The sequence below is a fragment of the Oryzias latipes genome, chromosome 24 (genome assembly GCF_053564925.1).
Source record: "Oryzias latipes strain Hd-rR chromosome 24, Olatipes_Hd-rR_3.1".
Classification (NCBI taxonomy): Eukaryota; Metazoa; Chordata; class Actinopteri; order Beloniformes; family Adrianichthyidae; genus Oryzias; species Oryzias latipes.
Window position 1 is genome coordinate 2,910,162 of NC_136260.1, and position 25,802 is coordinate 2,935,963.

Below are 25,802 nucleotides of genomic sequence, written 5' to 3' on the forward strand. Positions count from 1 at the left end.
CTCGACACACAGCACTGTTTTAGACAAGCTTTATTTAATCAGTGCAAATGCATCAACAGGAAATGCATTTCATCTAAGGTTGCCTCAAGAGACATGCCTTGAAGAACCGATCCATGAAGATCTTGGATTCCTCAAACTGTGATTTACAACTAAAACAAATGTCACTCAGTGGTTGGAAACAACCCTAAGGCTGCAGGTCTTTAGGTATGAAATTCTATTGTTTCAGTAATAATTTTCTTCTCCTTCTCCAAACCCAGTCTGAACTATCTCTTTGATTCTTTGTGTCTCTGTTGGTGGAGTAGGGGGCAGAATGGCTTTAAACTCTCCCTCAATTTGGGCCATCCTGGCATCCGTCTTCCTTTCAAATTCTTTCTTGTTCTTCAGGACCAAATGCATGATACCATCTTGAGCTTCTTGGCAGGACTCCTGCAGCTTTATTCTCTCTTGCATGAACTCTGGCTTCTCCTTGTCCATGGCCATAAGCTTACCCAAGCTGCTCACTCTGTCCATCAGGTACTTGTTGGACACTTCACAGTAGGTCCCTGAAATCATATGGACCAGACTGGCGATGTTGGAGGCTTCAAAAGCCTGGTTGTACAGCATGTCTTTGGCAAAGAGCTTAGAGTTGTAGGACAATTTCTTTGTGTCTTCAGATGTTTTCACAAATTTGTGCAGCGTGGTTCCAAGGCTGGTTTTCACAATGGAGGCAACCATCTGGAAGAAGCGCACCATCTTCTCCCACTGCTCCTTCACTCTACCCATGGCATCCATCCCTTTGACTAGTATTTTGATGGTGGTGTCAAAGTCAATCTCTTTGATCTTGCAGTTCTGCATCTCAATCAGGATCTCAGTCAGTTCTCTTTGGTTCTGCTCCATGTTCTTTACAGCCTCCTCATATGACTCTCGGGTTTGCTTCAGTTGTTCTCGACTTTGCTCGATGCAAAAGCGAGCGTTCTCTGTCGCTCTCTGGCTGGCAGACTGACTTCCAGAGTTCTCCTGTGCTTTGCACATCATTGGGGGTTTGGGTTTAAAAGCTGGAGAACCAGACATTCTTTTGCTTTTACAGTCTAACTTTAAGCCATCGTCATACAGCATCTTTGTGTCTTTAATCAGCTTGCGTGTCGTTTTCTGATCACATTCCTGATCTGGTGCATATATTGCCAACTGTTCACAGATGTCAATCCCTCTTTGGCAGAGACGCAGAGCAGTTTCCCTTAGTTTACTTCTTGGAAGATCCTCCAACTCTTGATACATTCTTTTGAATTGATCTTGCGTCCATGTAGTCTTTGCACACTTGTTCTTCTGATCATAGATCTCTTTCCAGTCGATTCCTTCTTCACTTATAAACTGACTGAATGATGATGCGAGATTCAGAATTTGTCCTGACCTGCTCCAAATTTTCATTTCTGAAGTCAAATCTTTTTCGTCATCTTTATTTCCAGTGATTGTCTCTGAGCTAAAATTCTCTCTTTTATTATAATTAAAAAAACCAAAACTGAATATTCTCACAGCAGAGGTCAGTCCTTCAACTAAATCCATGCCAATCATCTCCCACCCTGATGGTATGGAATCCATAGATTTCTTGTACTGTTCTTGTGTCTCTTCCAGCTCCTTTGACATGGCCTCCATTGCTTTCTTGGATCGTTCATTTAGCTCCTTTGCAGTCTGTTCCTTCAATTTATTCTCCTCAAGTTTCATCCTGACCTTCTTCAGCTCTTCTCCGTGAAAGTGTTCAGCATTGATGCAGGCTTCCAGCAGTTCCTGGATTATATTAATAACATCTGCATACTTCTTTTCAACGCGTTCTGCTAGCACCACACATTCGTCTGCAATGCTGCGGATGTTTTCCAGCTGGTTTGGGAGGAGAGTTTCAAGGATTTCATCATTTCCTTGAAACAGAATCTTGACTGCTGCTTTCATATAATCTGGAACTGTGAAGGTATGAATCCGAATTTGATCCATGTTCTTGTGGGCTAAGTTGAATGCATGCCAGGCTGAGTTACAGATTTGCATGAGACTAGCCCTAAAGGAGTCTGGGTACTTTATGAACTTGAATCCATCTTTTGGGGGATTCTTGTTGATGGAGAAATCAGTCGTTGATGAGATGAAGACCAGCTCCCCGATGATGGCGATGGAGAGAGGAGCAGGAGCCAGGTACTCCTCCCAGTTTGCATTGGGGTGCATCAACATCTGGGTGGTGTTCCTCATCTCTGCCGCGGTGGTGAGACTCTGGGTGGTCTCTGCAATTTGGGTGTCCATTTCCTTTAAAAGCATCAAGAAAGAAGACAGATTACAAACCCGTTTCAGCTTTTTGAAGCTCTTGTGACAATGAACATGTTTTGATGTGGTGTGTTGTAGCTAAGGCTCATTTAGATGATTACACATGTAATCCAGACTCAGATCTCTTTTCATTAAAACAGACTGGTAAACATTACAACAAACGTTGCACCAATGCATCAGTCACTCTCATACTCTATTTTTGGATTTGGAATTGGTTTATTTCAAGTAATCAGAGCAAATATAATACTAAAACAAGACATTAATGTATATCTATTCAAGGATATATCAAGCAGGATAATTTGTCATAGAAATTGATTGGATGCATACAATCACATACACTAGTAAATAATTCAATTATTACTCTTAATTATAAATAATCATATTAGCTCATTTGCATTTAGTTAATGATTCAATAAAACTATGAAATATTAGGTTGTCAGAACCCTGTCTTTACTTGTGAAGAGAACGCCTAGATATTTCAACTCCTTCACCTCAAAGAGTGACTCTTTCCTAACCGGGAAATACTGTTTCTTATCAGAGCCAGTGAATGCCTGCTTCAAGATCAAGTACACCCTTGAAGGAATGTACCTCTCTGCTTCCCTCACAACAAACTCATACCAACAGGGGAACTATTTTTCATCCTGCATATGTGAAAGCCCGTTCTTTTTCTGGCTTTTCACCAAGGCAGACACGTTTCTCTGTTTATCTCCCTATATCGAAACAGTATGCTTCCTTTGTCCTGTCCCTTATACCTGGGCACCAACTTCAGCTTTTTTCAATCTTACAATTGGCTAGCTGGACTTTAAACCAAAAGGACCTTTTTTCCCCACGCAAAGTAACAGACGAGTATGTAACCCTGGTGATTTTCAGCCGCCTCTATTTCTCCTGCTCTCTTTCTGTCCGTTTTGCTACGTACGAGTTATCATGAGTCTTGCACGCTCCCGAGAATTCCAACGAGACCTACACGCTTTGCCTCTTTAAAAATGGCGCAGTTCAGTCTGTTGTGGGTACTTGTGGGGAAGCTAGTTGGAACAACTGCTAAGGTACGCTATTTTTCGCCATCTCAAACCAAATTTATACTTTATTATTGAGAATGATATGGATTCAACTTTCAGACACCTCTGTCTGTGTGTCCAGTAGGGATGATAATACAAGCCTCATGAAGCTTCCATTGGGGTTCATGTAATTGTGCCGGAAAAATGAACCACCCATTCAGGGCTTTGAAACCACACAGAACAGCGGCATTTGGTGGTGGACTGGACGTATATCATATGCTTCAACTAAGCTCCTTGTAACACTTCGATGTGGAAATGATTATGAAAAGACAAAACAAAACAATGTTGTTAATGATGATTTAAAAAAAACAACGTAAAACAACACAACATGTGACGTTTTCTATGAGAAGTGCTTGAAACAGCAAAATACACATCACATGAAGAAAATAAACGCAAAACAAATTTTTGTATCATGCTGGTCTTGGCCTCTGGATGCAAACCCCATTGATTTTTCCACTGAGCTATCTCCACTGATACTGCTTCAACTTGCCACTGTAAATTGATTTAAGTATTTTTTTTATACACAACGTTCATAGTGTAATGTTTTATTCGGAGAAATAGAGTTGAAACGATCCTGAGCCACAGTACGTTTTTTACCAGGAGTCATGGTAAAGTGCAATGAATTGACGCTGATTCCGATACAGGGGAAACAATAGAACTGGTCGGAAAACGTTCGGGATTCATTTCGTGTTTCTAGAGAATAGCGCGCCCAACTGTTCAAAACACAAGTGACCATCTGAACCGTGGTTCCACCAAACGAAGCATTTGGCGCGTCATACGTCATCGACCACGTGATCTGCGCTAGTTGACACACGCCCCGAAACATTGTGCCAAATGTCTCTGCTTCATGAAGGTGAAACGCACGGCAAAGCGCTGTGTTCACGGGCCATCCCTAGTGTCCAGATATCACACATTCAGGATTTGTGTTTGAATTTAAGGCCTTCTTTATGTTTTTTGGACCTAGCATGCTAGCGCTAGCCTCCAAGCTAACAGAGCTTAACCAGTGTTTAGTATTTATTTGTCACAAAGCTTATTTTTGTAAACTCTTCATTTTACACAGAAATATCGAAGTGTTTTAACATTATCATCATGATGAACAGATTATATTCAAATTTATGGTGCAGTATTTATTTGAACTTCTGAATAATGAGTATTCTTATGAGTTATTTAAAATGTACATGTATGTAATTATTTAATAATTGACACTGGATGATTGAATAAATTAAACTATTTATGTGACCATGACGCATGTTTATATTGGTCCTCTCCCATACAGGCCAGGTTCTGTCTCTATCCCTTTTCCGTTGATGGTGAGCTACCCAGAATGAAAACAACCAACCAGAACTACCAAATAACACCTGTGCGGTAAGAAGAGGCGCAGGAGCTCTGTCCTTCCCCCCACTTAACATCTTACATTGCCTTCATCAAAGGCACAGTAAAATCATTTTCTTCCTGGACAATAAAAATGGACTGAATCTTGAAAATACAGCGACCTGCTGTTTGAGAAATCATAAACTATTCCATCTTGTAATCTTTTGTAAATATCTTGTGTATATTGTAAATGTCTTCTTTTGGGTTAAATATGTTTATCACTTCTTGCACCATAGCCATTGTCTCTATGTGTTTGTTTAAGCTCTTCACCTCCCTCCCTGAGACAAATCCTACATCTTCGGACAATAGCCTAAACTCAAAAATCTCTAAAGGAAACGAAATCCCAATTTATAAGTATCTCCATTCTGGCCAAAAGTAGACTTTTCCTGCTTGGATGGATTTTTTCCAGACAGATTCTGTGGAAGGCTTTTGCTCTTTGTATATTGGTATCCATTTGGATCTGTCACAAGAACATACAGAGGGCTGGATCGAAATGCACCTGGTTTATTAGCTCAGTTAAAAGTCCACAATGCAAAATAAGAGTCAGGCAGACAGGGGTCAATAATGAGTATGGGGGTATCAGAGAAGAATCTGGGGTAGTCAGGATTCAGGGGAGTTTTGTGACAGGTGGCAGGCAGATGGAGTTAGACATAACGGGGTCCGGAAATCAGAAGATCAGGTCTGGATACAACGATCATTAATGCAGGCAGAGCGGCTCAGTGAAGCTTAGAGCAGTGCTTAAGTATGCTGGGATTGATTGCAAATGAAAGTCAGGTGTGTGGCATCCAGAAACCGTGGGCTGGGGTTGCTGGGAGATGTAGTCTGTTCAGAACTCCGGAGACGGTTCCCACCGGTGACCAGAGGGTGAGACTGAGCTATGACTTCTGACGGTTATAAATAGGAAAGTTCATTTTATTTATTTAACCAGTTCTGTCTTTCTCACCCCTTGCCACTTCCCTCATCAAGATGATTAAAATGTTAAATGTAAATCGAAATATTAAAAATTAATGTAAATAAATTTGTAAAATCTGAGGGATCACATCGTATGCAAGCCGGGGGTGTCCCTGTCCCTGTCCCTGTGGAGCGGGGGTCTTTGTGTGGGGGTAACTGGACACTTTCCTTCTTTTCGCATTCCATCATGCACCACAGTATAACACACACACTCACCTGAGCACAGGTGTCACCTTAACTTGTGATGGTTTGTATGCACAAAAATGTGTGTGTGAGCAGGGGGGTATTCCAGAAAGGAGGTTATGCTAACTACCACTGTAAGTTTGAGGCTAAGGAAGCGGATAACCTCAGCTTTCGGTTCCAAAAATGGAGGTATGTTTCAGGGTATGTATAGTTGCTATAGCAACTCATGCTCTGAACATAATCTGGTCTGGAGCAGATTTAGTTGAAGGTTAGTTTGTTTCAGAGGTTTAATTTTATAAAAATGAGAAAATCTGCACCTTCTTACTTAGACATATGAGAGTTCAAGAAGTGCAACAAATTATTATGGAAAAACATTTAATTGAATTGGAGTAATATGAAATTTAGTTAGATAAATATGTAAATTTGAGTTGTATAAACAACTATTGAGTTGGATAGACGTCAAAAGTTAGGTTGAAAAAAATTTAACTCAATTACTTGTTACCCAATTGAATCAATTAATTCATCTTCTTCCGTTTGTTCCCTTTCGGGATCACGGGGCTGCCGGAGCCTATCCTGGCCACTTATGGGCGAAGGCAGGGGACATCCTGGACAGGTCGCCAGTCTGCCACAGTTGAATCAATTCATTTAATTTGGATTATTTATATATTTGATTGAGACACAATGAAAATAGAAATGAGATAGAAAGTCATGCGTTTACTTTGTCCGTTCTTTTCCAAGCAGAAACTCTCTTTTGCTGATGATGCAGCCGTGTTACTTTTGTGATGGCTTTATAATCTTTATACGCCGTCATTAAAATCTTTGACTCTGTCTCACGGAAGTGTAGCGCTCTCTTTTTTTCTCCATGCGTTTCCATGGTGACTCCGTAAATCGGCGATCCATTGAGAATGTCTTTATGTACTTGCCGTGCACGTGCATTAACCCAGGGTTAATACAGGTAAACAATGTTAATGGGGCAATCACCGCATCAATGGCGAGCAATGAGGTAATGCCCTTACCGCTGCTGCCTCCTGAGGGCAGCCCAGCTGTCTGCAGCTGACCGCTCCCACAGAGGATGGTGAAATGCAGGGAACAAATTTCACATACCTTGATGTGGGACAGATAGTAGGATTTTACTTTACTTTTGAATATGAATAAAACGGTGAGTAAATGAGAGTACATCAAGTTGAACCTCAAATACTGTATAATATTTTGCTGTCAAAATTATACAAATATAAACATGCTACAGAACAAAACAAACAAAGCCTGGAAATATTAATAAGGAAAAATTTAAAATCCTTCAGTTTTCTTTGCTCTTTTGTCATTTTGTTAGAGCTGGATTCCTGCATCATTTTTAATAATCATTTCATTTCTTGGTGTGTGACGTCCTGGAGCACAGGAGAACTTTGGAAGTCAGTCTGCCAGCCAGAGAGTGACAGAGAACGCTCGCTTCCGCATCGAGCAAAGTCGAGAACAACTGAAGCAAACCCGAGAGTCATACGAGGAGGCTGTAAAGAACATGGAGCAGAACCAAAGAGAACTGACTGAGATCCTGATTGAGATGCAGAACTGCAAGATCAAAGAGATTGACTTTGACACCACCATCAAAATACTGGTCAAAGGGATGGATGCCATGGGTAGAGTGAAGGAGCAGTGGGAGAAGGTGCTGCGCTTCTTCCACGCTGCACAATTTTGTGAAGACATCTGAAGACACATTTTTTTCCCCGGTTCCGGGTTACAGCACAGCACAGGACATGTGTGTGGCTCTCTGCGGCTATACAATTATTTTCAAATGACTTAAAAAGTTGATTTTCTCCCAAAAAGAAAGCTGACCATTGCCCGTAAGAAAAACCAGGACTATGAAGACCTTAAAGTCTCTTGATGAAATCCAAGCTGCGTTGTATCCATTTATGGAACAAGTGACAGCCAAGCTAACGCCGATCTAGGAGCTACTGGAAGAATTCCGAAGATTCCGCGCTAAAAACGAGCAACGAGAAAACCGGGTCGACACTAGACGATGTGGAACAACAAGTAAGGATGAATAATGTCATTCTCACTGGAGTATCGATCAAACCTCGGGCAAAGCTAAATGCAGCTGGAGTTAGCATTGCTAATGCTAATAGCGCTAGCGTAGCTAGCAGTGCTGAAACGGAGATCGGTGGAGAGTCTGTGGAACACCAAATGAAATCATTTCTCAAGTCAAAAGGGATTTCCTGGATCTAAATACCATTGAGACCTGCTACTCGCTCCCCAGGAGAAAGGAGACGGATAAACCAACGATCCTCATCAGGTTTGTGAATCAAAAACACAAGCTAGCTCTGATGAATCAACGTAAAAATCTCAGAGGATCTGCTGTTTATCTGAACGACCATCTGACCAAAAGGAATGCTGAAATCTCCAAACATGCACAGCTTCTCAGGAAGTAGAAGCAGATCGAGAACACTTGGGTTAAAGGCTGTAGGATTAACGTCAAACCACTTGGTCCACCGGACCGGGCCAAGGTTCTGGTTGTGAACACCATGAAGGACTTTGAGAAGTGTTTGAGTATGGACGTCTGAAACAACATGCAGTAAATCAAAGAGCCAAATATTTTCAAGAAATATGACGCCTAGATTCATCATTTTTTTCAAAACTCTGAAGTGATTCTGAAGAGTTCTGACCTGCAGACAACTTGACCTCAACTTTCAGCGCCGCTGATATCAGCTGAAGAAGGATATGGACCTCTATCTAATGTCTGCAGACATAACATTGAAGAGAACTATAAACTCTGTTTAAACCCAGAAGAACGGCTGTTAATCAGCAGAAGAAGAAATACCAACCTTGGTCATTCGACAGATTATGGACCCTTTTTATTTTTACTTCACAGCATTACTTTATTATAAAAAAAAAATACCAAAAAATAATAAAACAAATGATTAATCAATTATTGAAAATTGTTAAATTGATTGACTTTTAATGATATTACTTCGATGCTCCAAAAAATTGATAAATTGATTCATGATTATTCCTAGGGAAACATAATTTTGCACATATTTTTAACTTTTGATACTTGATCAAATTTTGCTATGTAAATTCCAGAAACAGTGTTATGTCTATTTTACTGATATAGTATTATTTTTTTACTGTACCAAAGTACCATAATCTTCATATATTTGGATACTTCATTGCCATGTTGATTTCTAAAAGTTATTACATAATAATTAAGTAATTCATATTTGTCATGTGCTTTATTGATACTTCAGGATTCTTAATTCTGTCTGATAAAAGTCTGGAGCCGGATAATGATAAATCATGTTATAAAATGGTTACAGTAGAACAGGGCTGGGATTATATAACTTCGCTTCCTTCCACTCCCTTTCAAGCAATCTTTATTAATGTCTAATTATCCAAAGTTTGATTAGTTAATGGACAAATGTATAACTGATGATTGTATTGTTTTTTGTTCCTATTTGATTGCTTGAAATAAACCATTTCAAATCAAATACGAGATCGCCACTGACTGTGTGTGCGCTGCCTTGTCTTGTGTGTGCGCGCGCGGCGCGTGCTGTATGAACAACAGCCCCGCCCCCCGTGCACACAAATAGACAGACAGAGCTCTCCGCTTCAACGAGAATACCGAAATTAATATCATCATTAATTAACGGAAAATTGACTGACTTGGTGAGTTAAATATGGCAGATAACGCTTGTGGGACACAAAAAAGAAAAAGTATCTTCTCCAGTACCGACAGCAGAACCGTTCAGGTCAGATCTTAACGATACTGCGGTCTTGAAGAATGTGGCCCCGGGGCTGGTTCTATACCGGGGCACGGTACCCATCCCTACCTACAACTCTAAGCTCTTTGCCAAAGACATGCTGTACAGCCAGGCTTTTGAAGCCTCCAACATCGCCAGTCTGGTCCATATGATCTCAGGGACCTACTGTAAAGTGTCCAACAAGTACCTGATGGACAGAGTGAGCAGCTTGGGTAAGCTTATGGCCATGATCATGCAAGAGAGAATAAAGCTGCAGGAGTCCTGCCAAGAAGCTCAAGATGGTATCATGCATTTGGTCCTGAAGAACAAGAAAGAATTTGAAAGGAAGACAGATGCCAGGATGGCCCAAATTGAGGGAGAGTTTAAAGCCATTCTGCCCCCTACTCCACCAACAGAGACACAAAGAATCAAAGAGATAGTTCAGACTGGGTTTGGAGAAGGAGAAGAAAATTATTACTGAAACAATAGAATTTCATACCTAAAGACCTGCAGCCTTAGGGTTGTTTCCAACCACTGAGTGACATTTGTTTTAGTTGTAAATCACAGTTTGAGGAATCCAAGATCTTCATGGATCGGTTCTTCAAGGCATGTCTCTTGAGGCAACCTTAGATGTATTACATTAGGAGACTGTCATGCAGGTTTTTAAAGATGTAGTTCAATCATTCAACATACTAACACGATGGGGAGAAACTCAGCTAGCAATGTGTGTTGTGCTTTAAGAAAGTTACAGCGCTCAGAAAGGAATGCTCATATTGGAGGGAATGATAGAGGCCAATGCTAGCAAAGCTGGTCTGTCATGTAGCCTGACGGGTCTTCCTATTTTGTGCCTGAGAGATCCCATGAAATAGGTTGTATTTTCTGTTGATGCATTTGCACCAGTGATGTGCGGTGAGGTTTATAACTGGTGAGGCACTGACTATTGAGTCCGATTTACAATGAAAGAACTAAATATTTCACCATCAATCCAACAACAGCTTACAGCTTATAAAATACACAAAATCATATTTGTCCTACAGAGAATACTTCTTTTATAGATGGATAGAACACTCTTTTTGTGTACAAATTATTCATATGTACTTTAAGAATATGTGTTCAGCACACATTTGACCCTCAATAACTATTTCTGGTATTTTTCCAACTTCAAACTCTGGAGCTTTAATAAGTTATTAAATATTACCTGTGAAAATTATAAAAATAAAAGAAATGATTTTACTTACATTTTTATCCACTTTTACCCCCTGTTATTTTAAAAAAGCAAACATTTAAAAACATGTTTGTCCTCACTTTTTGCATCTGTCTCCTGATCGTTCCCCACAAAAAACCCTGTGATCTCTTGAAAAAGTCTTCCTTATTTTCCTTTATTTTATGAGTTTCTTCCTCTCAATGGAGAAAGACGTCCTTTGTCTGTTTCTACGGCAGCAGTGTAGCTACATGTGTCAGCTCACGTCTGCCCCCTGCTGGTGAGGCATGCTTCACCTAAAGCCTTTCCTGCGGGCATATAGCAGGGCTTCCACTGTTAACATCGAGTCCTGCCATCAGACATGAGGCACAGCGCTTCTGAGCCTCACCTGGAGATTCAGATTCAGTCTGTGATCGCGCAACACTCAAATTCAGCGATTTGAACCCCAGAAACCTTGGAAAATGTGTTGAGCTGACTGAAAATGTATATTTAATAGGGGTATAATAAAAAAAAAAAAAAAAAAAAAAAAAAAAAAAATCGATTCGGCGATATATATTGCAATACGTCATTTGGCAATACTTGTATCAATTAAAAATGCTGCCAGGACGATATTTCTTTATTATTTATGAGCGTCCTTCAGCGTCTGACTCTTGTTGTCCACTTCACCCTCCGACCGCTAGTTGGCAGCAGAGAACACGGAGCCTCTTTGAGCGGCTCTACTCTGCACAAAATAACAGGAAGACTGCAGCCAGAGGCAGCGTTTTCTGTTGTTATGAGACATGAACTACTTAGTTTTTACTTGGAATGGAAACCAAACAGATACTCTGACCCATGTTGCTGCCAGTAAGTTATAAAAACATGGTTTGCTATGCTTTTAAGTGGCTCAGATAAATACGAGTGAAGCATGGCAGCAGCCAAGCCGATATGTAAACAAAGCCCCTTTTTTGTCACATTAAAGCAACTTTCCATCATTCTGTCCTGCTGCCTCATCATCACACTTTATTGTTTCTGGAAAGATTCAGTGTGTCCCCCACCTTTTATTTTTAAAGCACCATTCAGGCTCCTGAACTGTTTAAAATCACTAGAGAAGCTACACTAATGCTGAAAATAAACAGCATTTTAGTTCCCTAATAGAAACTTATTGGTTAAGGCTCATTCATTCTTTGTTTTTTCTTACACTGAAAAATATATATTTTTTGCAAATCAGACAATGTTGACTGTTCCGTTTCTATATTTTAACTTACCAAAATAAAAGCACTATGAATTTGCTTTGGTAAACGCAACTCATATATGCGATACAATTGCAGTGCTTAACATTGTGATCATTAAACCGAATTTGACCATTTTATTACAGTGGAAGACATTAAAATTCAGGTTGAGTTTTTTCAAAGTCATATTTAAAAAACCCAGGGTGCGTATCATACCGCCAGACTCTTGCCTATACACACCCCTGATATTTAACACAGATCAGTGGAAAATAATATTTACTTAATACATTTTTCTATTTTATCACGATTATGACAGGTGAGGCTCTGCCTCACTATCCTCACCTGACCGCACGTCACTGATTTGCACTGTCTAAAACAGTGCTGTGTGTCGAGCTTTTCTCCCCAACACAACTCAGAGTTCTTTCTTAAGGCCCATACACACCGGGACGAATATTCGCCAGGCGTTATTCGCCAGCGTTTTTCGCCACGTTTTTTGTGTTCACACCCAGGCGATTTTCGCTGACGATGAGCCGAGTGAACATGCAATTTCATTCCCTGACATTAGATGGCGCTTAATGTAAAACAGAAATACTCCTGTACACAAGGTGGCGCCGCGCAACTTTACGCTTCTTAAAGTCGCTTTTCACTCAGAAGAAGAGAGCAAGTATTTATGCGCTTGTCAGAATCAAACAAAGAAAACATGAATATTTCAAGCACCAGTGGCTCCAACTGGTGCTTGGTTCGGGGATATTTTAGAATGTCCGTCAATATTTCTTCGCGGCAGTGTAGATGCTACTTGGCGTCTATCTTCTTCGCTGGTATGTGTGCTCAGCAAGGCAGTTTTGTGTTTGAGCGCCCCCAAGTTGTGTTTTACTGTAACTTCAGAAGCTCCAGACACGTGTGCAAAAGCGCCATTCTCATTGGTCGAATAGATTTCGACGCGAGGCGTCAAAAAAAAAAAAACGAACCCAAGGCGTTTTTTTTTGACGCTTTGACGCGTGGCGTTTTTTCGCGTCGGTGTGCACACTCTCATTGGTGCCCTTTGTTTAGTCACGAGGCGTTAAACGTCGGCGAAAATCGCCGGCGAAATTCGTCCCGGTGTGAACAGGCCTTTAGTCTGCCTTCAGTTGGAGTGCTGAAAATGCTATGTCTCAGACTCTCATGAGGGCAGGGCCACCTTCTTAAAAATGCTTAAGCCCCCCTCGACTTCCTTTTGGAAAACCCATTCAAAATATTAAAGACACTTAACTAACCAATGGAATGATTTCTCATTGGAGGTTGGAGAAGACAGCTTTCAGCTAATAAATTAGCTAATATGTTCATGAATACAGGTTGCATTCAAACGAGTAACTCCATGGCATACAAAACACTCCTTAAAAATACCCCCTCCCAACCTATGCTCATGAGACAAGAAAAATTTTTCTTCCGTTAGTTTGGCTTCTGCAGCAGGCTTTGGAGCTGTTAGGAGGAAACTTCCTGGATCTGCAATATTTGCATTTCCACCTCAGGATCTCCAAGAGGAAGAACCAGGATTAAAATCCTGATGTGCTCAAAACCACTCTGGGTAGTTTTTGCTTCACTTCCGCTAAACAGTTGAACAAAAAAAATCAGAGCTTTGTTCCAAGATAATTTAGTTTCTGTTCCATCAGCTAATTTTTATTGGGCTAATTTCACTTCAAACATTGAATGGAAAAAAGTCTGGTCTTTACCACAAAAATACTTCTTAACAAACAGAGTGAAAGAAAACTGATTGTTGCAAAAGTTAATTAGCTTTACATTGGACTGAATAACGGAACAGCAAAAGAAGCAAAAGGTTTTGGCCGGGATGACGGTGAAAACAGGGAGACACTTATCAACTATTCTATTTTAAACTCCTACACAGATTTTATCCAGCAAAGCATTATTTAACTAAATTTAACTAAATTTAAGGTTGACATAAACATCAGCTGTAGTTTCTGCCAGAAAAAACCTGAAACCTGCTCTCATTTATTCTGGTCTTGTGAATTCACATACAAATTTTGGAAAAACTTTAACAAATTTATCACAGACTCTATGTTTGCTGATATACAACTAGGGATGGGTACCGTGCCCCGGTATAGAACCAGCCCCGGGGCCACATTCTTCAAGACCGCAGTATCGTTAAGATCTGACCTGAACGGTTCTGCTATCGGTACTGGAGAAGATACTTTTTCTTTTTTTGTGTCCCACAAGCGTTATCTGCCATATTTAACTAATTAAATTAATTAATGATGATATTAATTTCGGTATTCTCGTTGAAGCGGAGAGCTCTGTCTGTCTATTTGTGTGCAAGGGGGGCGGGGCTGTTGCGCACACACACACACACACACACACACACACAAGACAAGGCAGCGCACACACAGTCAGTGGCGATCTCGTAGGGGACACGTGAGCGCCCTAGACTAAGAACTAACGTTTCTGCATAAAATTAATAAAGTTTGCATCAAGGAGCCCCTACCATCCTGTCACCTTGCTGCTACGATGACCGTAAGTTGCGCTGTTTGTGTAGAACACGATGGAGCGGCGTGTTCTACACAAAACAACCAGGTAGAGAGGCGGGGCTTAGATTCACCGCTTATGATTCCAGACCCGTGAAAAACTATCAGCTGCTTCCTAATACTTGCTTCCACTTTCGGCTTCTCCCATCAGGGGTCGCCACAGCGAACAAGTCGCATGGTAAATTTGGCAATGTTTTACGCCGGATGCCCTTCCTGACGCAACCTTCTCAAACCGGGCTTGGAACCGGCAGAGGTAGAGAAGGGAACAGGGAGCAGACCGGAGTCGAACCCGGGTTTCACGAATGGAAGGCGCCGCAAACCAGCACGAGCTAAACTGGCTCCAGCTGCTTCCTAATACTTAATAATAATTAATGACTAATGATAGTTGTCATCTGTAAAATTAATATAATTTATTGGGTTTACTGGATTTAAACAAAAATAAATATAAAGGAGTCGGCATCAACGTGAATTTGTTTCCATCATCTCACTTAACTTAGCTCTGGGTGTTTGACAGACAGAAAAGTCTATTCAAGGTTGTGGAAAATGGACAAAAGATCAAAGGAAACATCAAGCTCATAAAGAATAAAAATAATTAGATTAAATAATTAAATGAATATCCCGTCTGGAACATTCTCATGTATATAAAGTAAATGTTTTGTTAAAAAAACAGTGTTGTTGCATAGTGAGGAAATAAAACACTTTATGTTCTTCATTTGTTATTTATTTATTTATTTATTTTTCGTCCTCAAAAAGTATCGATAAGAGTACCCTTAAAATACCGGATCGTTAAGCAGTATCGATAAGAGTAGTAGTAGCGTTAAAACCTTAACGATACCCATCCCTATGTATACAACTTTATTATAAAAACATACTTTTTGGTTTTCATAGCTTTGATGTCAAAGACTGTGATTCTTTTTTGTTTAAACATGTTATTATTTATGGCTAAATTTCATATAAACCAAAGCAAATTTTCCTAATAAAAAATCTGATTTCTTTGTGTTCAAACTGGAACTGCAGCATTATTTAAACATAATTTCAGCTTCAAAAAATACAAAAGCTCACAAAACAATCAACATTTGTAAATCTTTCGGAATGATGACATAAGTTTACTCTCGCATTTTCCTTTTTTATTTTATCTATTTTTTTCTATGTTTAGTTCTATTTTCTTTATTTTTATTTTTTATCATTTGTGTTTGTTGCTAATAATTAGAATCTTTCTAAGGATGTAACACGTTTATTCTGTATTCCGAATTGTAATGTACATTATATGTGCATAATTGTTATTATTTTTTTATTTTTTTGTTCTGTATGTTGCAATTGTTCAATAAGATAAAAATAAATCTCCAAGAGGAAGTGGAGGCGGGGCTTAACATTGTGAGAGTGGGACAGATTGCATTCTCCGTTTGAATTGGGAGTTAGAAAAAGAAGACATCCAGTAAATGACACTGCATTACATCAAGGGGGGGGGGTCTGTTACAATTACTCTTTAAAACAGCATGACAAATTACAATGCTAAAGATTTTAGGCTACCTTAAAATGAATTTATCATTTATAACTTTTTCTCTTTTGCCTTGTGGCAATGAATGAATCTTTGAAAGAAAACAAATAGTTTTTGTCACATTCATTTTTGGATGCAACATTTAATGTCACAAATCTCTTACAAACTTGTCCATAACTAAGTAATTTATATAACACCCCGTCCCCACCATTCCCTCCATCCCATATATCCTAAACCAGGGGTCGGGAACCTTTTTGGCCAAGAGAGCCATAAATGCCACATATTTTGAAATGTAATTTCGAAAGAGCCATACAATAATTTAGTGTCCCTTCCCCACACTGAGGCACGGAGACTTAACCTCTTTTAAAGTTCTTTATTCCGATTACTGCAGACCGCAACAAACGCCGTTCAATTAATTCAGCAACTCCTGAATCTCTCCCGCCGACACGAGAGCGCTTCTCCCAACTTTATATTCCCCTGCTCCCGCTGCAGCCCTCCCATTTCCCTTATTCGGCCCATAGCTGAACCCCATTGGTCCAAACTACCTAACAACAGGCTGAGCGACAGAACTGAGGGCCAATCAGATCTCTGCTTGACGCGTTCAATGAACTCCAGAACTTTTAACGCGGCCCAACAGCCATCCAACTCAGTCCGCGACAATTTGTTTAAAACTAAATATACAAATGAATGTGTGCATTTGATTTAATTTCAACATTTTTAAAGTACAATAAGTCTGTGGATTCTTTTTAATAACATTGTTATTCTGTTGCTAATAAATGATGAGTATTTCTCGTGGTAGTTTTGCTGATGGTCTAGTCTGGTTGATCCGTGGTGAGTTTCTGCTTCATGCAGGCGTTGAGACTTTAAACGTCATCGTAGGTCTGAATGTTCTTTAGATGTGACAAAGACTGCTCACATGCAGACGGGGAGCCAGACACACACCGACGCTGCAGTGAGTGACGGGCAGCGGGTTTTATGTTTTTACAATCCCTGCGCGATTCACCTGCTGTCCCCACAACACCTCACCCCCACCCTCTGCTTTCTCCCTCACACATCCCGTCCCCGCATCTGCGCGCTCTTTCTCAGAGACGGGAGCGCGTAGTTTTATGCACGTCAATTCACAGGTTTCCAGCTGGTACAAACTCTGTGAAATAATAGATAATAGTAACTGATAGCGCTGGCGCAGATTTTTCTCTCTAAGCACCGCTACTACTGCGCGCCTCTGGCATCGCATCGCGCCCGAGAAGGACTGGACTAATGATAAAAAAAAAAGTATAATTAAAGATTTGTCTGCGAGCCACATGTGACCATCAAAAGAGCCATATATGGCTCGCGAGCCATAGGTTCCCGACCCCTGTCCTAAACCATCCTCAACCTCAACCCTCCATACCTGTGATGTCTCCCAATCTCTTAGATTCTTATCTCGCCTTCACCTGCCTCCGCACAACAAGGGGCGGGGCTTCAGCTGCTCTTCTTCACTGACACTCTGTAAATCAAATCTACGGTCATAAAAACAAAAAGTGAGTCTTAAAGTCCAGTTTGGCATCAGAATGAAAAAGGCTGTAGTTTGATCCACAGAGAGATCCGTCTTACCGACTGAGAGTCCCAGAGCTCAGTGATCCTGACGTTCCTTCAGCTGCTCTGCTCTCTCTCTGCCACTGCGGCGCCTTTTATTCACAACCGATCGCTGAATAAATCAGCTGCTTTTACGGGAAATGGGTCGGGGGCTAATGTTTGCTGGGTGGTTGCAAGGGCAAGCTGTCATCAGTGATACAGTATACAGGGTTCATTTCCTGTTTTTTTTTAAAGGTTCCTGTTTTTTCTCTTCCTCCTTTTCGCACAGGAGGAAGAGAAAAAAACGGTTTCAATAGATACAGGACTGACGAGACACAGGTGGAAACAATGAGGACAGATGGGGACCTAAAGGAACCTTTAAAAAAACGGGAAATGAACTCAAAACATGACAGAACAAAAAGAGAACCAAAATACAAAAGCAAAGGAACTAAAATCATAACACATTCTTTCTGGATTTAAAATGAGAGAAAACCTCATGAAGGCAACATTTTCCAAAAAACCTGAGTGAAATCAATCCAGAACAGAACTTGAAGATGAAAAACAAACAGTGACAGCAGCATGTGAGAATGAACAACTTTAAGATTTTAGCCACAATCTATTTATGTTAGATGACATGAGGACAGCTGCAATGATTTACTCTGAACAAAAATATAAACTAACACTTTTGTTATTGCTCCCATTTTTTATGGTATGAACTCAAAGATGTGAAACATTTTCCACACACACAAAATAACCAGTTCTCTGAAATATTGTTCACAAATCTGTCTAAATCTGTGATAGTGAGCACTTCTCCTTTGCCAAGACAATCCATCCCACCTCACAGGTGTGCCATGTCAAGATGCTGATTAGACAGCATGATTATTGCACAGGTGTGCCTTAGACTGGCCACAAGAAAAGGCCACTCTGAAATCTTCAGTTTTGTTTTATTGAGGGGGTCAGGGGACTCAGACAACCAGTAACTTTCTGGTGTGACCACCATTTGCCTCATGAAGTGCGACACATCTCCTTGGCATAGAGTTGATCAGGTTGTCTATTGTGGCCTGTGGAATGTTGGTCCACTCTTCTTCAATGGCTGTGCGGAGTTGCTGGATATTGGCAGGAACTGGAACACGCTGTCGTATACACCGATCCAGAGCATCCCAAACATGCTCAATGGGTGACATGTCCAGTGAGTATGCTGGCCATGCAAGAACTGGGATGTTTTCAGCCTCCAAGAATTGTGTACAGATCCCTGTAACATGGGGCCGTGCATTATCATGCTGCAACATGAGGTGATGTTGTTGGATGTACGGCACAACAATGGGCCCCAGGATCTCGTCACGGTATCTCTGTGCATTCAAAATGCCATCAATGAAATGAACCTGTGTTCTTCGCCCATAACATATGCCTGCCTATACCATAACCCCATCACCACCATGAGCTACTCAATAAACAACATTGACATCAGAAAACTGCTCACCCACACTACGCCACACAGGCTGTCTGCCATCTGCCCTGAACAGTGTAAACCGGGATTCATCCGTGAAGAGAACACCTCTCCACCCCTCCCAGACCCATTTCCCCTAATCAGAGGACTTCTTCTATGAGCTTGCTGGGGAAAAACATGTCCAGAATACAGACCCCTCCCAGACCCATTTCCCTTAAATCAGAGGACCGCCTCGGTGTTCTGGCTGAGGACAGACCGGCGTTGCAGAAGCTTACAGAGCAGAGCGGCTCCAGGAAAGGTTCAGGTAAGACAGCTCGCTTTGGGGTTCAAACCTTTTACTTTGCATGATCTGAACAAGAAGAAAGAGTTTCTCTTGGAACATGTTTACAGACATTTTTTCTTCTCTCTCATAATTTCCTCTAAGCTGTCATTGAAACACATTGTGTGTCTCACGTCTGAATAAATGTGGTCTACATGAAAAGAGGAAAAACTGTTCTGTAGTGACTGTAAACATGAAACTGCAGAAACAGGAGAAGAATGTTTACAGTTGAATTCTAAATAAAGTGGTTGTGGCTTTAGAAAACGTCCCCATGACTCAATGAACTGCAGCCAGTTTAGCTTAGGAAGCAGATGAGCTTTCTTTAAGCACAGACTGACAGGTTTTTCCTCACTGATTCATTTGAAATGTTTAAGCAGAGACACAGAAGGAGGAGGACCGATCAAGTCATCAGGCTCAAGTAAGATTGAACTGTGGGGATTCTTTCCCTGTGTATTTATTTCTGGGTTTGAACTGTGACCTTTGTTTTAAAGCTTCAGCATGGCCTTTGGGACGTGTACCACGACGTGTATCATCAAATGCTTTCAAGAAACACCTGTGATCCTTGACCCGTCACAGATGCTTCACCATGCCAGGTAAAAAACCTCATTTAAACTAGAGCTTCACAAACTTTGAGAGGCTTCTTTACGGAACAATACAGATTTGATTTGAATGTAAAAGCTGTTCAAGCTGATCTTTAGCTGAAAAGCTTTGGCTACTTTATATTTGGCTGTTTCATGTTGATTTTATTTCACGGGTCTAGATTCGTGTTTTTGTCATAGGCACAGCTTTAACGGGCACATGAAATTATGTTTCAGTTCAACACAAAGAAGATCAGACAGACAACATAAATATGCAAACAGTTCAGGGCTGAATGCAGAGCATCTGGCCTTTGCTCAGTGTGGGAGTAGATGGGTTAACAAGAAGGGGATACGCTTATTGGTGGTAGTGTGCATCACCACACTGCATACTGTGTTCATACACAGGAAAAAAAATACAAAATTTTAACACAAAAGCACAATACACACAAAAACATCTGGAGTGGCCGACTGGAGGGGAGCGCAGGGTGACTTCTCAGGAGGCAGCAGAGGGCCGTCCTCCAAATTACAGCCACCTTTCACGCTCTGTAGAAGTGGACATGTTTGGGAGAGCCAAGGCCAGAACGCACTCAGCTCAATTGTTGTCATTGGTCTTTACACTAAAGCTTTATTTACTGATTACAAGATTTGTTTATTTTTCCAACTTAAATAGGTAAAAGATCATTTTTAGTCTATCCTTTTGCTTGTTTTTCAGTCTTTTGGCCTGTGTTGGACTTCCTGTTCTCTTCTTCTCTGCAGTCTGAACTCTGTGGAGACACGGCACACAGACCTGAGCAGCCTGGCTCTGAGGGAGTCAGGACCTCTGCTGAGAGGTCTCCAATCGCTCAACGACCTGTCAGAGATGCTCCTCAGTACAAACTCTGACATTGTTCTTCCTGGATGTCAGACATTTGATGACATAAGACAAGAGATCAAGAACATGAAGCAGCACCTGGAAGAGTCAGAGCAGATAGCTGTTGGAGAACTGCAGCACCTCGATGAGGAGACTGAGAGTCTGACTGCAGAGCAAAGTTCTTTGGAAGAACAGAAGAAGAGGAGAGAAGGTGAACTAGGAGACTTGAGACTCCAGCTGCTCTCTCACAGGTCTTCTTTGCAGAGTTACAATGAAGCTCTGAAGACTGAGAAAGACAACCTGCAGTCTGCAGAAACAACTCTGTACGACATGAGACGGAAAAGAGATGAAGCAGAGAGAATGAGAAATGTTGGAGTTGCCATAATGTTCATTCCAATTGTGGGATGGATTCCTGGTAAGTAAATCCACTGAACAACATCCACCAACAGAAACTTTAATATTAAGAGTTTCAGTCTGATTAGTGTCTCTTTTTCAGGGGCAGTCATGACTATTGTTGGTCAGAAGGATCTAGACTCAGCCTCTGAGCAGGTAGACCGAGCTCGCAGTGAGGTAGGGAGGTGTGAATCTCAGATAATGTCCTACTCCAACCAAGTGTCCCACTATGAGGGACTCATCTCTCAAGCTCAGACCGACATCCAAGAGGCCAACAGGAGGATTCATGAAGCTGGGCTCAAACTGCAAACCTTGTCTGTGACGCGATCAACTGTTGCAGACTTTCAGAGTAAAACTAGAAGAGCTGTCCATCAACTGGAGCTGCTGTGTGGAGTGGGAAGTGTGGCAGAGCTGCAGACCCGCCGTCTGATCCTGCTGGAGCCAGTGTTGAACGTGATGGAGGAAATGATGGCAGCTCTGGGATGGATGAACAGAGACGACCTGCTGCACTCTGAGAAGATGGAAAGCATCATGTGGGACATGAGAAACAACCAAAGGAGGTTGAAGGATAAAATAGCTCTGTGTGGCGATCATTCAGATGAAGGTTATTACTGAAACACTAAATACTTTCTTGAAAAAAATGGCTGATTTGGTGGATGATGTTGGTACACACAGTGTTGCAGAGATGCTGAACTGAATGGAAGAATGGGTCAAAGTAGCAGCTGCAGTGTGCTGAAAACCTACAGGAGACCACCGGCCTCCTTTATAGCCAGCCAGGGTTACATCACTAAGTATTGAAGTGAGCTTTTCTTATCCTTTTCTGCTCCATTATACAAATACATTCTTGAGCTATTGTACATTATGATTTCTTTGATTTCATTTGTATGTTCTGTCTTTTACAAATAAAGTACGAACAGGCTGGATCCAAATGCAGCAGGTTTATTAGCTCAGCTAAAAGTCCACAAAGCTAAATCAGGGTCGGGCAGACAGGAGTCAATGAAAGGCATAAATTCCTCTGAGGAGAGACAGGATGGTCAAAAGCCGGGGCAGGCGGCAAGCGAACTGGGTCAGGAAACACAAGATCAGGTCCAGATATAAAGCTCGGTAAGGAAGGCAGAGCGGCACCAATAATACTCCTAACTGATCTCAGCTCAGTGCAGAGATTAAGCAGACTGTGGTTGATTGAATGACAGTCAGGTCTGCAAAATCCAGGAAATGTTAGAACTCTGTGGATGGTTCTCGCTGGGGACCAGATGGGGAGACAGATTTCTGACTTCTGACAGAGCCCCCTCCTACATGTGTCTCCAGAAGCGAGGGGCCCTCCAAGGTCGAGGTCGGGGCGCTGGTCTGTCCAGGTGACGTCAGTGGAAGTTACTGATCAGGGAGTGGTCAAGGATGTCGTCAGCAGCTACTGAGTAGCGTTCCTCTGGGCCAACCCCCTCCAATTCCACCTGATTTGAAGATGACTGCCTCGGCGCCGGCAGTCTAGGATCGCCCTGACAAGATGGGTTGCATCGCCATCCACCATCAAGGGGGGCGTGCTGACGTCACGCCATCGGGTGGCCCTCCACCGGGCTTCAACAGTGATTGGTGTTAACGTGCCCGCGTCTTAACACCCGGTGCGCCTTTTGTATGTGTCAAAGACGGAAAAATCCCCTGTGACTGAGACCCTATCATCCGGTGTGCCCTATGGTCGTGAAATATGGTAGTTGCAGAGTTAGATACGCTAATTCTCTCTAAGAGTTCTGGTAATCGCCTGTCAGTCCTGGGGGAGGCTCCCTCCTTTATGTGGACACCCTTGAGGTTTCTTTGTTTTTCCCGGAATCCGTTTCTTTTTCCTCTGAGTTTTTCCTTACCGCGAAGGCAGAAATGTCCAGTCTAGTTTAGTCTGTTTGGTTTAGTTTAGCAATCATTTAAATTATATGACTGTATGTTCTTCATGATTCATGTTTATTATACAATCACCGGCATGAAGCCCATTCAGATGACTATAGTTGTAAATATTGGGCTATATAAAAATATTTGAATTGATTGAACCGACTCCAGTCCTCTTAATGTTGACTACAGTACGTGCGGAGGAACGGAGGGATCTCCTGGTTCAGGTGCTCCACTTGTCCATTGGGCTGAGGGTGGTGGCCAGAGGTGAGACTCACATTGATGCCCAGACCCTTGCACATCTCGCGCCACACAATAAAGTGAATTGGGGGGCACGGTCTGACACACAAATTTCAGACATTCCTTATTACAGTTCATTTTTGTACACTTGTATTGACAATAAAGCAAATCTGTCTGTCTGTCTGAGCTGTCTGTCTGAGCTGTGTGGCGCGCTGCTTGTTGAAGGCCTCTAGCATGTCCTCATGAACCGGCAACCCCTCCCCTGTCGCGATGATCTCTGCAAGCGTAGTGGCTGCAATCAACCAAGATGAAGCACAGCTTTCAGACTTCATTGCCATCTGACAGCAATGAGCGGAGGTGAATGTGAGTTTGTGCTCTGACCAGTTTATAGTCGGATCGTGCCTCTCCAGCCAAGGATGACAGGACAATGGCGAAGAGGCGGAGAGACTTGTGATGGTGAGCCGATGAAACGACTGTGATGTCCTGAGTCAGGAGCCAGGTCTGGCCTAACCCCAGGGACCGTCCATCTTGGGCAGTGACTGCCCCCCCAAGTGTTGCAGGTGAGCGAAGGGACATCATGAGAGTGGGCAAAAGCCAGGTTAATGAAAATCTCAGCCACCCCAGAGGAAAATACAGCTTTAGTTTCCACCACGCAGTTTTTAAAGCATAGGGTAACTGGCAGAGTAGTCCAGAAGCTCAGCAGGACCTTCCGCGGGGTGGTTTAAACACCTCCTGAAGTTGCTGGGTGAGTGCAGCATGTTAGTGGAAGGTAATGCACCTCCAGTCCAGAGCACAGCTATCCACTCTCACGCTTCTCCGGTCAGGAGATCGCACACCAGAGACACTTTAGCCTCCTCTGTGGGATAGAGGCTAAATTGCTGGCACAGAAAGAGATCACATTGGAAGGAAGCCCACATATTGCTCGAGGTCCCCGTTGAATTTGTATGGGTGCTGTTCTCAGTCCCGGTGCATGAGCAACCATTGCATCTCTGGCCATTGATGACTGATCACCTGGAGGAGTCACGGCAGATGTGTTGTTGAGAGGTGGGATGCTTTCTAGCCGTGACACGATGGCTTCGATTGCAGAAGTTAGACGATGAAGCTGGCGACTGAGCTCCAGTAGTAAAATAGTAGCAAACCCCGCCAGGTTCGTTGGGCTAGGAACTTCCGGTGCTGGATCCATGTTTGGCGAAGTGTTTTGTCACAATAACAGGAAGACGGCTACATCCAAATGTTGCAGGTTTATTAGCATCCAGGAAGTATGGTTAAAACTCTGCAGATGGTGACCAGAGGGGGAGACAGAGTTCTGACATCTGATGCTTGCATTGGCGAGATTAAAGATGATTTTGTTATTAGAAGCATTAAGACAATAAATAAAAAAAGGGATTAATGTCTCAACAAAGCTTGGAGAGAATCAATTCTTGCACCAACAAACTGCTGGCGCTGCACCACTGTGGCTGTTTTAATAAAATCTTTAAGGCAAAGCAAGTTATTTGTGTAGCACAATTCGTACATAAAGTAATTCAAAGTGCTTCACAAAACAGGACAATACATTCAAATCACAATACATGACAGTGCAAAGATTAAAAACATACATAATCATTATAAAATGGCCTTTAAAAAAAAGGAAAGAGAAAAGAACATAAAAAGAGGTGTCCAAAAATGACCCTTCAGTTATATAGACGGCTAAACAGGAATGTTTTGAGTCTAGATTTGAACCTTAACACAGTGGAGGCCTGTCTCTACTGTCTCACAACCTCAGGGAGACTGTTCCAGCTTTTAGCTGCATTAGACTGAAATGCTGATTCCCTTGTTTAGTTCTGACTCTGGGCACCGGCAAGACGCCGGTCCCTGAGGTCCTCAGAGTCCCAGATGGTTCGTATGGCACTAACATGGACATAGGCCATGGAGAGACATGGAAACCAGCAGCTGCTTTCAAGTCATTTCTTTGAGCTACAGGGAGCCAGTGCAGAGACCTGAGCACAGGACTGATGTGATGGTACTTCCTGGTTCTGGTCAGGACTCCAGCAGCAGCATTCTGGATGTACTGAAGCTGTTTTACAAATCGTTTGGAGAGGCCGGTGAGCAGGCCGTTACAGTAGTCTAACCTACTGGAGACAAATGCATGAATTCAGAACGGACTTTGACACTATGTTTTTGATTTTGGCAATGTTTTTCAGATGGTAAAATGCCGCTGATGTTACTGACTTGATATAGCTGTTAAAGTTCAGGTCAGAGTCCATGATTACCCCTAGATTTCTGACTTGATTTAAGGGTTTAAGAGACAGAGAGTAACACCTTCTCTTTTTATCTGTGGACCAAAGACAATGTCAATGAGTTTAGCTGGGCAAAGTTGTTTTGCATCCAAGCACTGATCTGTTGGATGCAACAACTAAGTAAATGGTAAATGGTGTATACTTATATAGCGCTTTCTACCTTCTTACGAAGGCCCAAAGTGCTTTACAGTCACTGTCCCATTCACCCATTCACACACACATTCCCATACTGGCAGCGGCTCCGCTGCCGAACACTGTCGCCAACCTCCCACCAGA

The 25,802-nt window shown here is 42.0% G+C and overlaps 2 protein-coding genes across 3 annotated transcripts; one reads left to right on the top strand and one right to left on the bottom strand.

Annotated features, from left to right (window-relative positions):
• Positions 1-14: 14 nt before the first annotated feature.
• Positions 15-17,719, bottom strand: LOC101164525 (uncharacterized). Of its 2 annotated transcripts, none has more exons than XM_078943122.1 (3): positions 17,588-17,719; positions 17,385-17,480; positions 15-2,262 (listed from the first exon to the last, which is right to left on the bottom strand). In XM_078943122.1, exon 3 carries the CDS (start codon positions 2,257-2,259, stop codon positions 223-225), a length of 2,037 nt encoding a protein of 678 aa, XP_078799248.1. In that variant the 5' UTR covers positions 2,260-2,262; positions 17,385-17,480; positions 17,588-17,719; the 3' UTR covers positions 15-222. The 2 variants fall into 2 exon arrangements, with proteins under 2 accessions (XP_078799248.1, XP_011490389.1); XM_011492087.4 differs by having other exon boundaries at positions 17,385-17,493; positions 17,588-17,711.
• Positions 17,720-19,235: 1,516 nt separating this feature from the next.
• On the top strand, positions 19,236-22,064 carry LOC105357245 (uncharacterized). The gene is made up of 5 exons (XM_078943124.1): positions 19,236-19,299; positions 19,689-19,732; positions 19,806-19,907; positions 20,649-21,157; positions 21,239-22,064. Exons 3-5 carry the CDS (start codon positions 19,813-19,815, stop codon positions 21,748-21,750), a joined length of 1,116 nt encoding a protein of 371 aa, XP_078799250.1. The 5' UTR covers positions 19,236-19,299; positions 19,689-19,732; positions 19,806-19,812; the 3' UTR covers positions 21,751-22,064.
• The last annotated feature ends 3,738 nt before the right edge of the window (positions 22,065-25,802 follow it).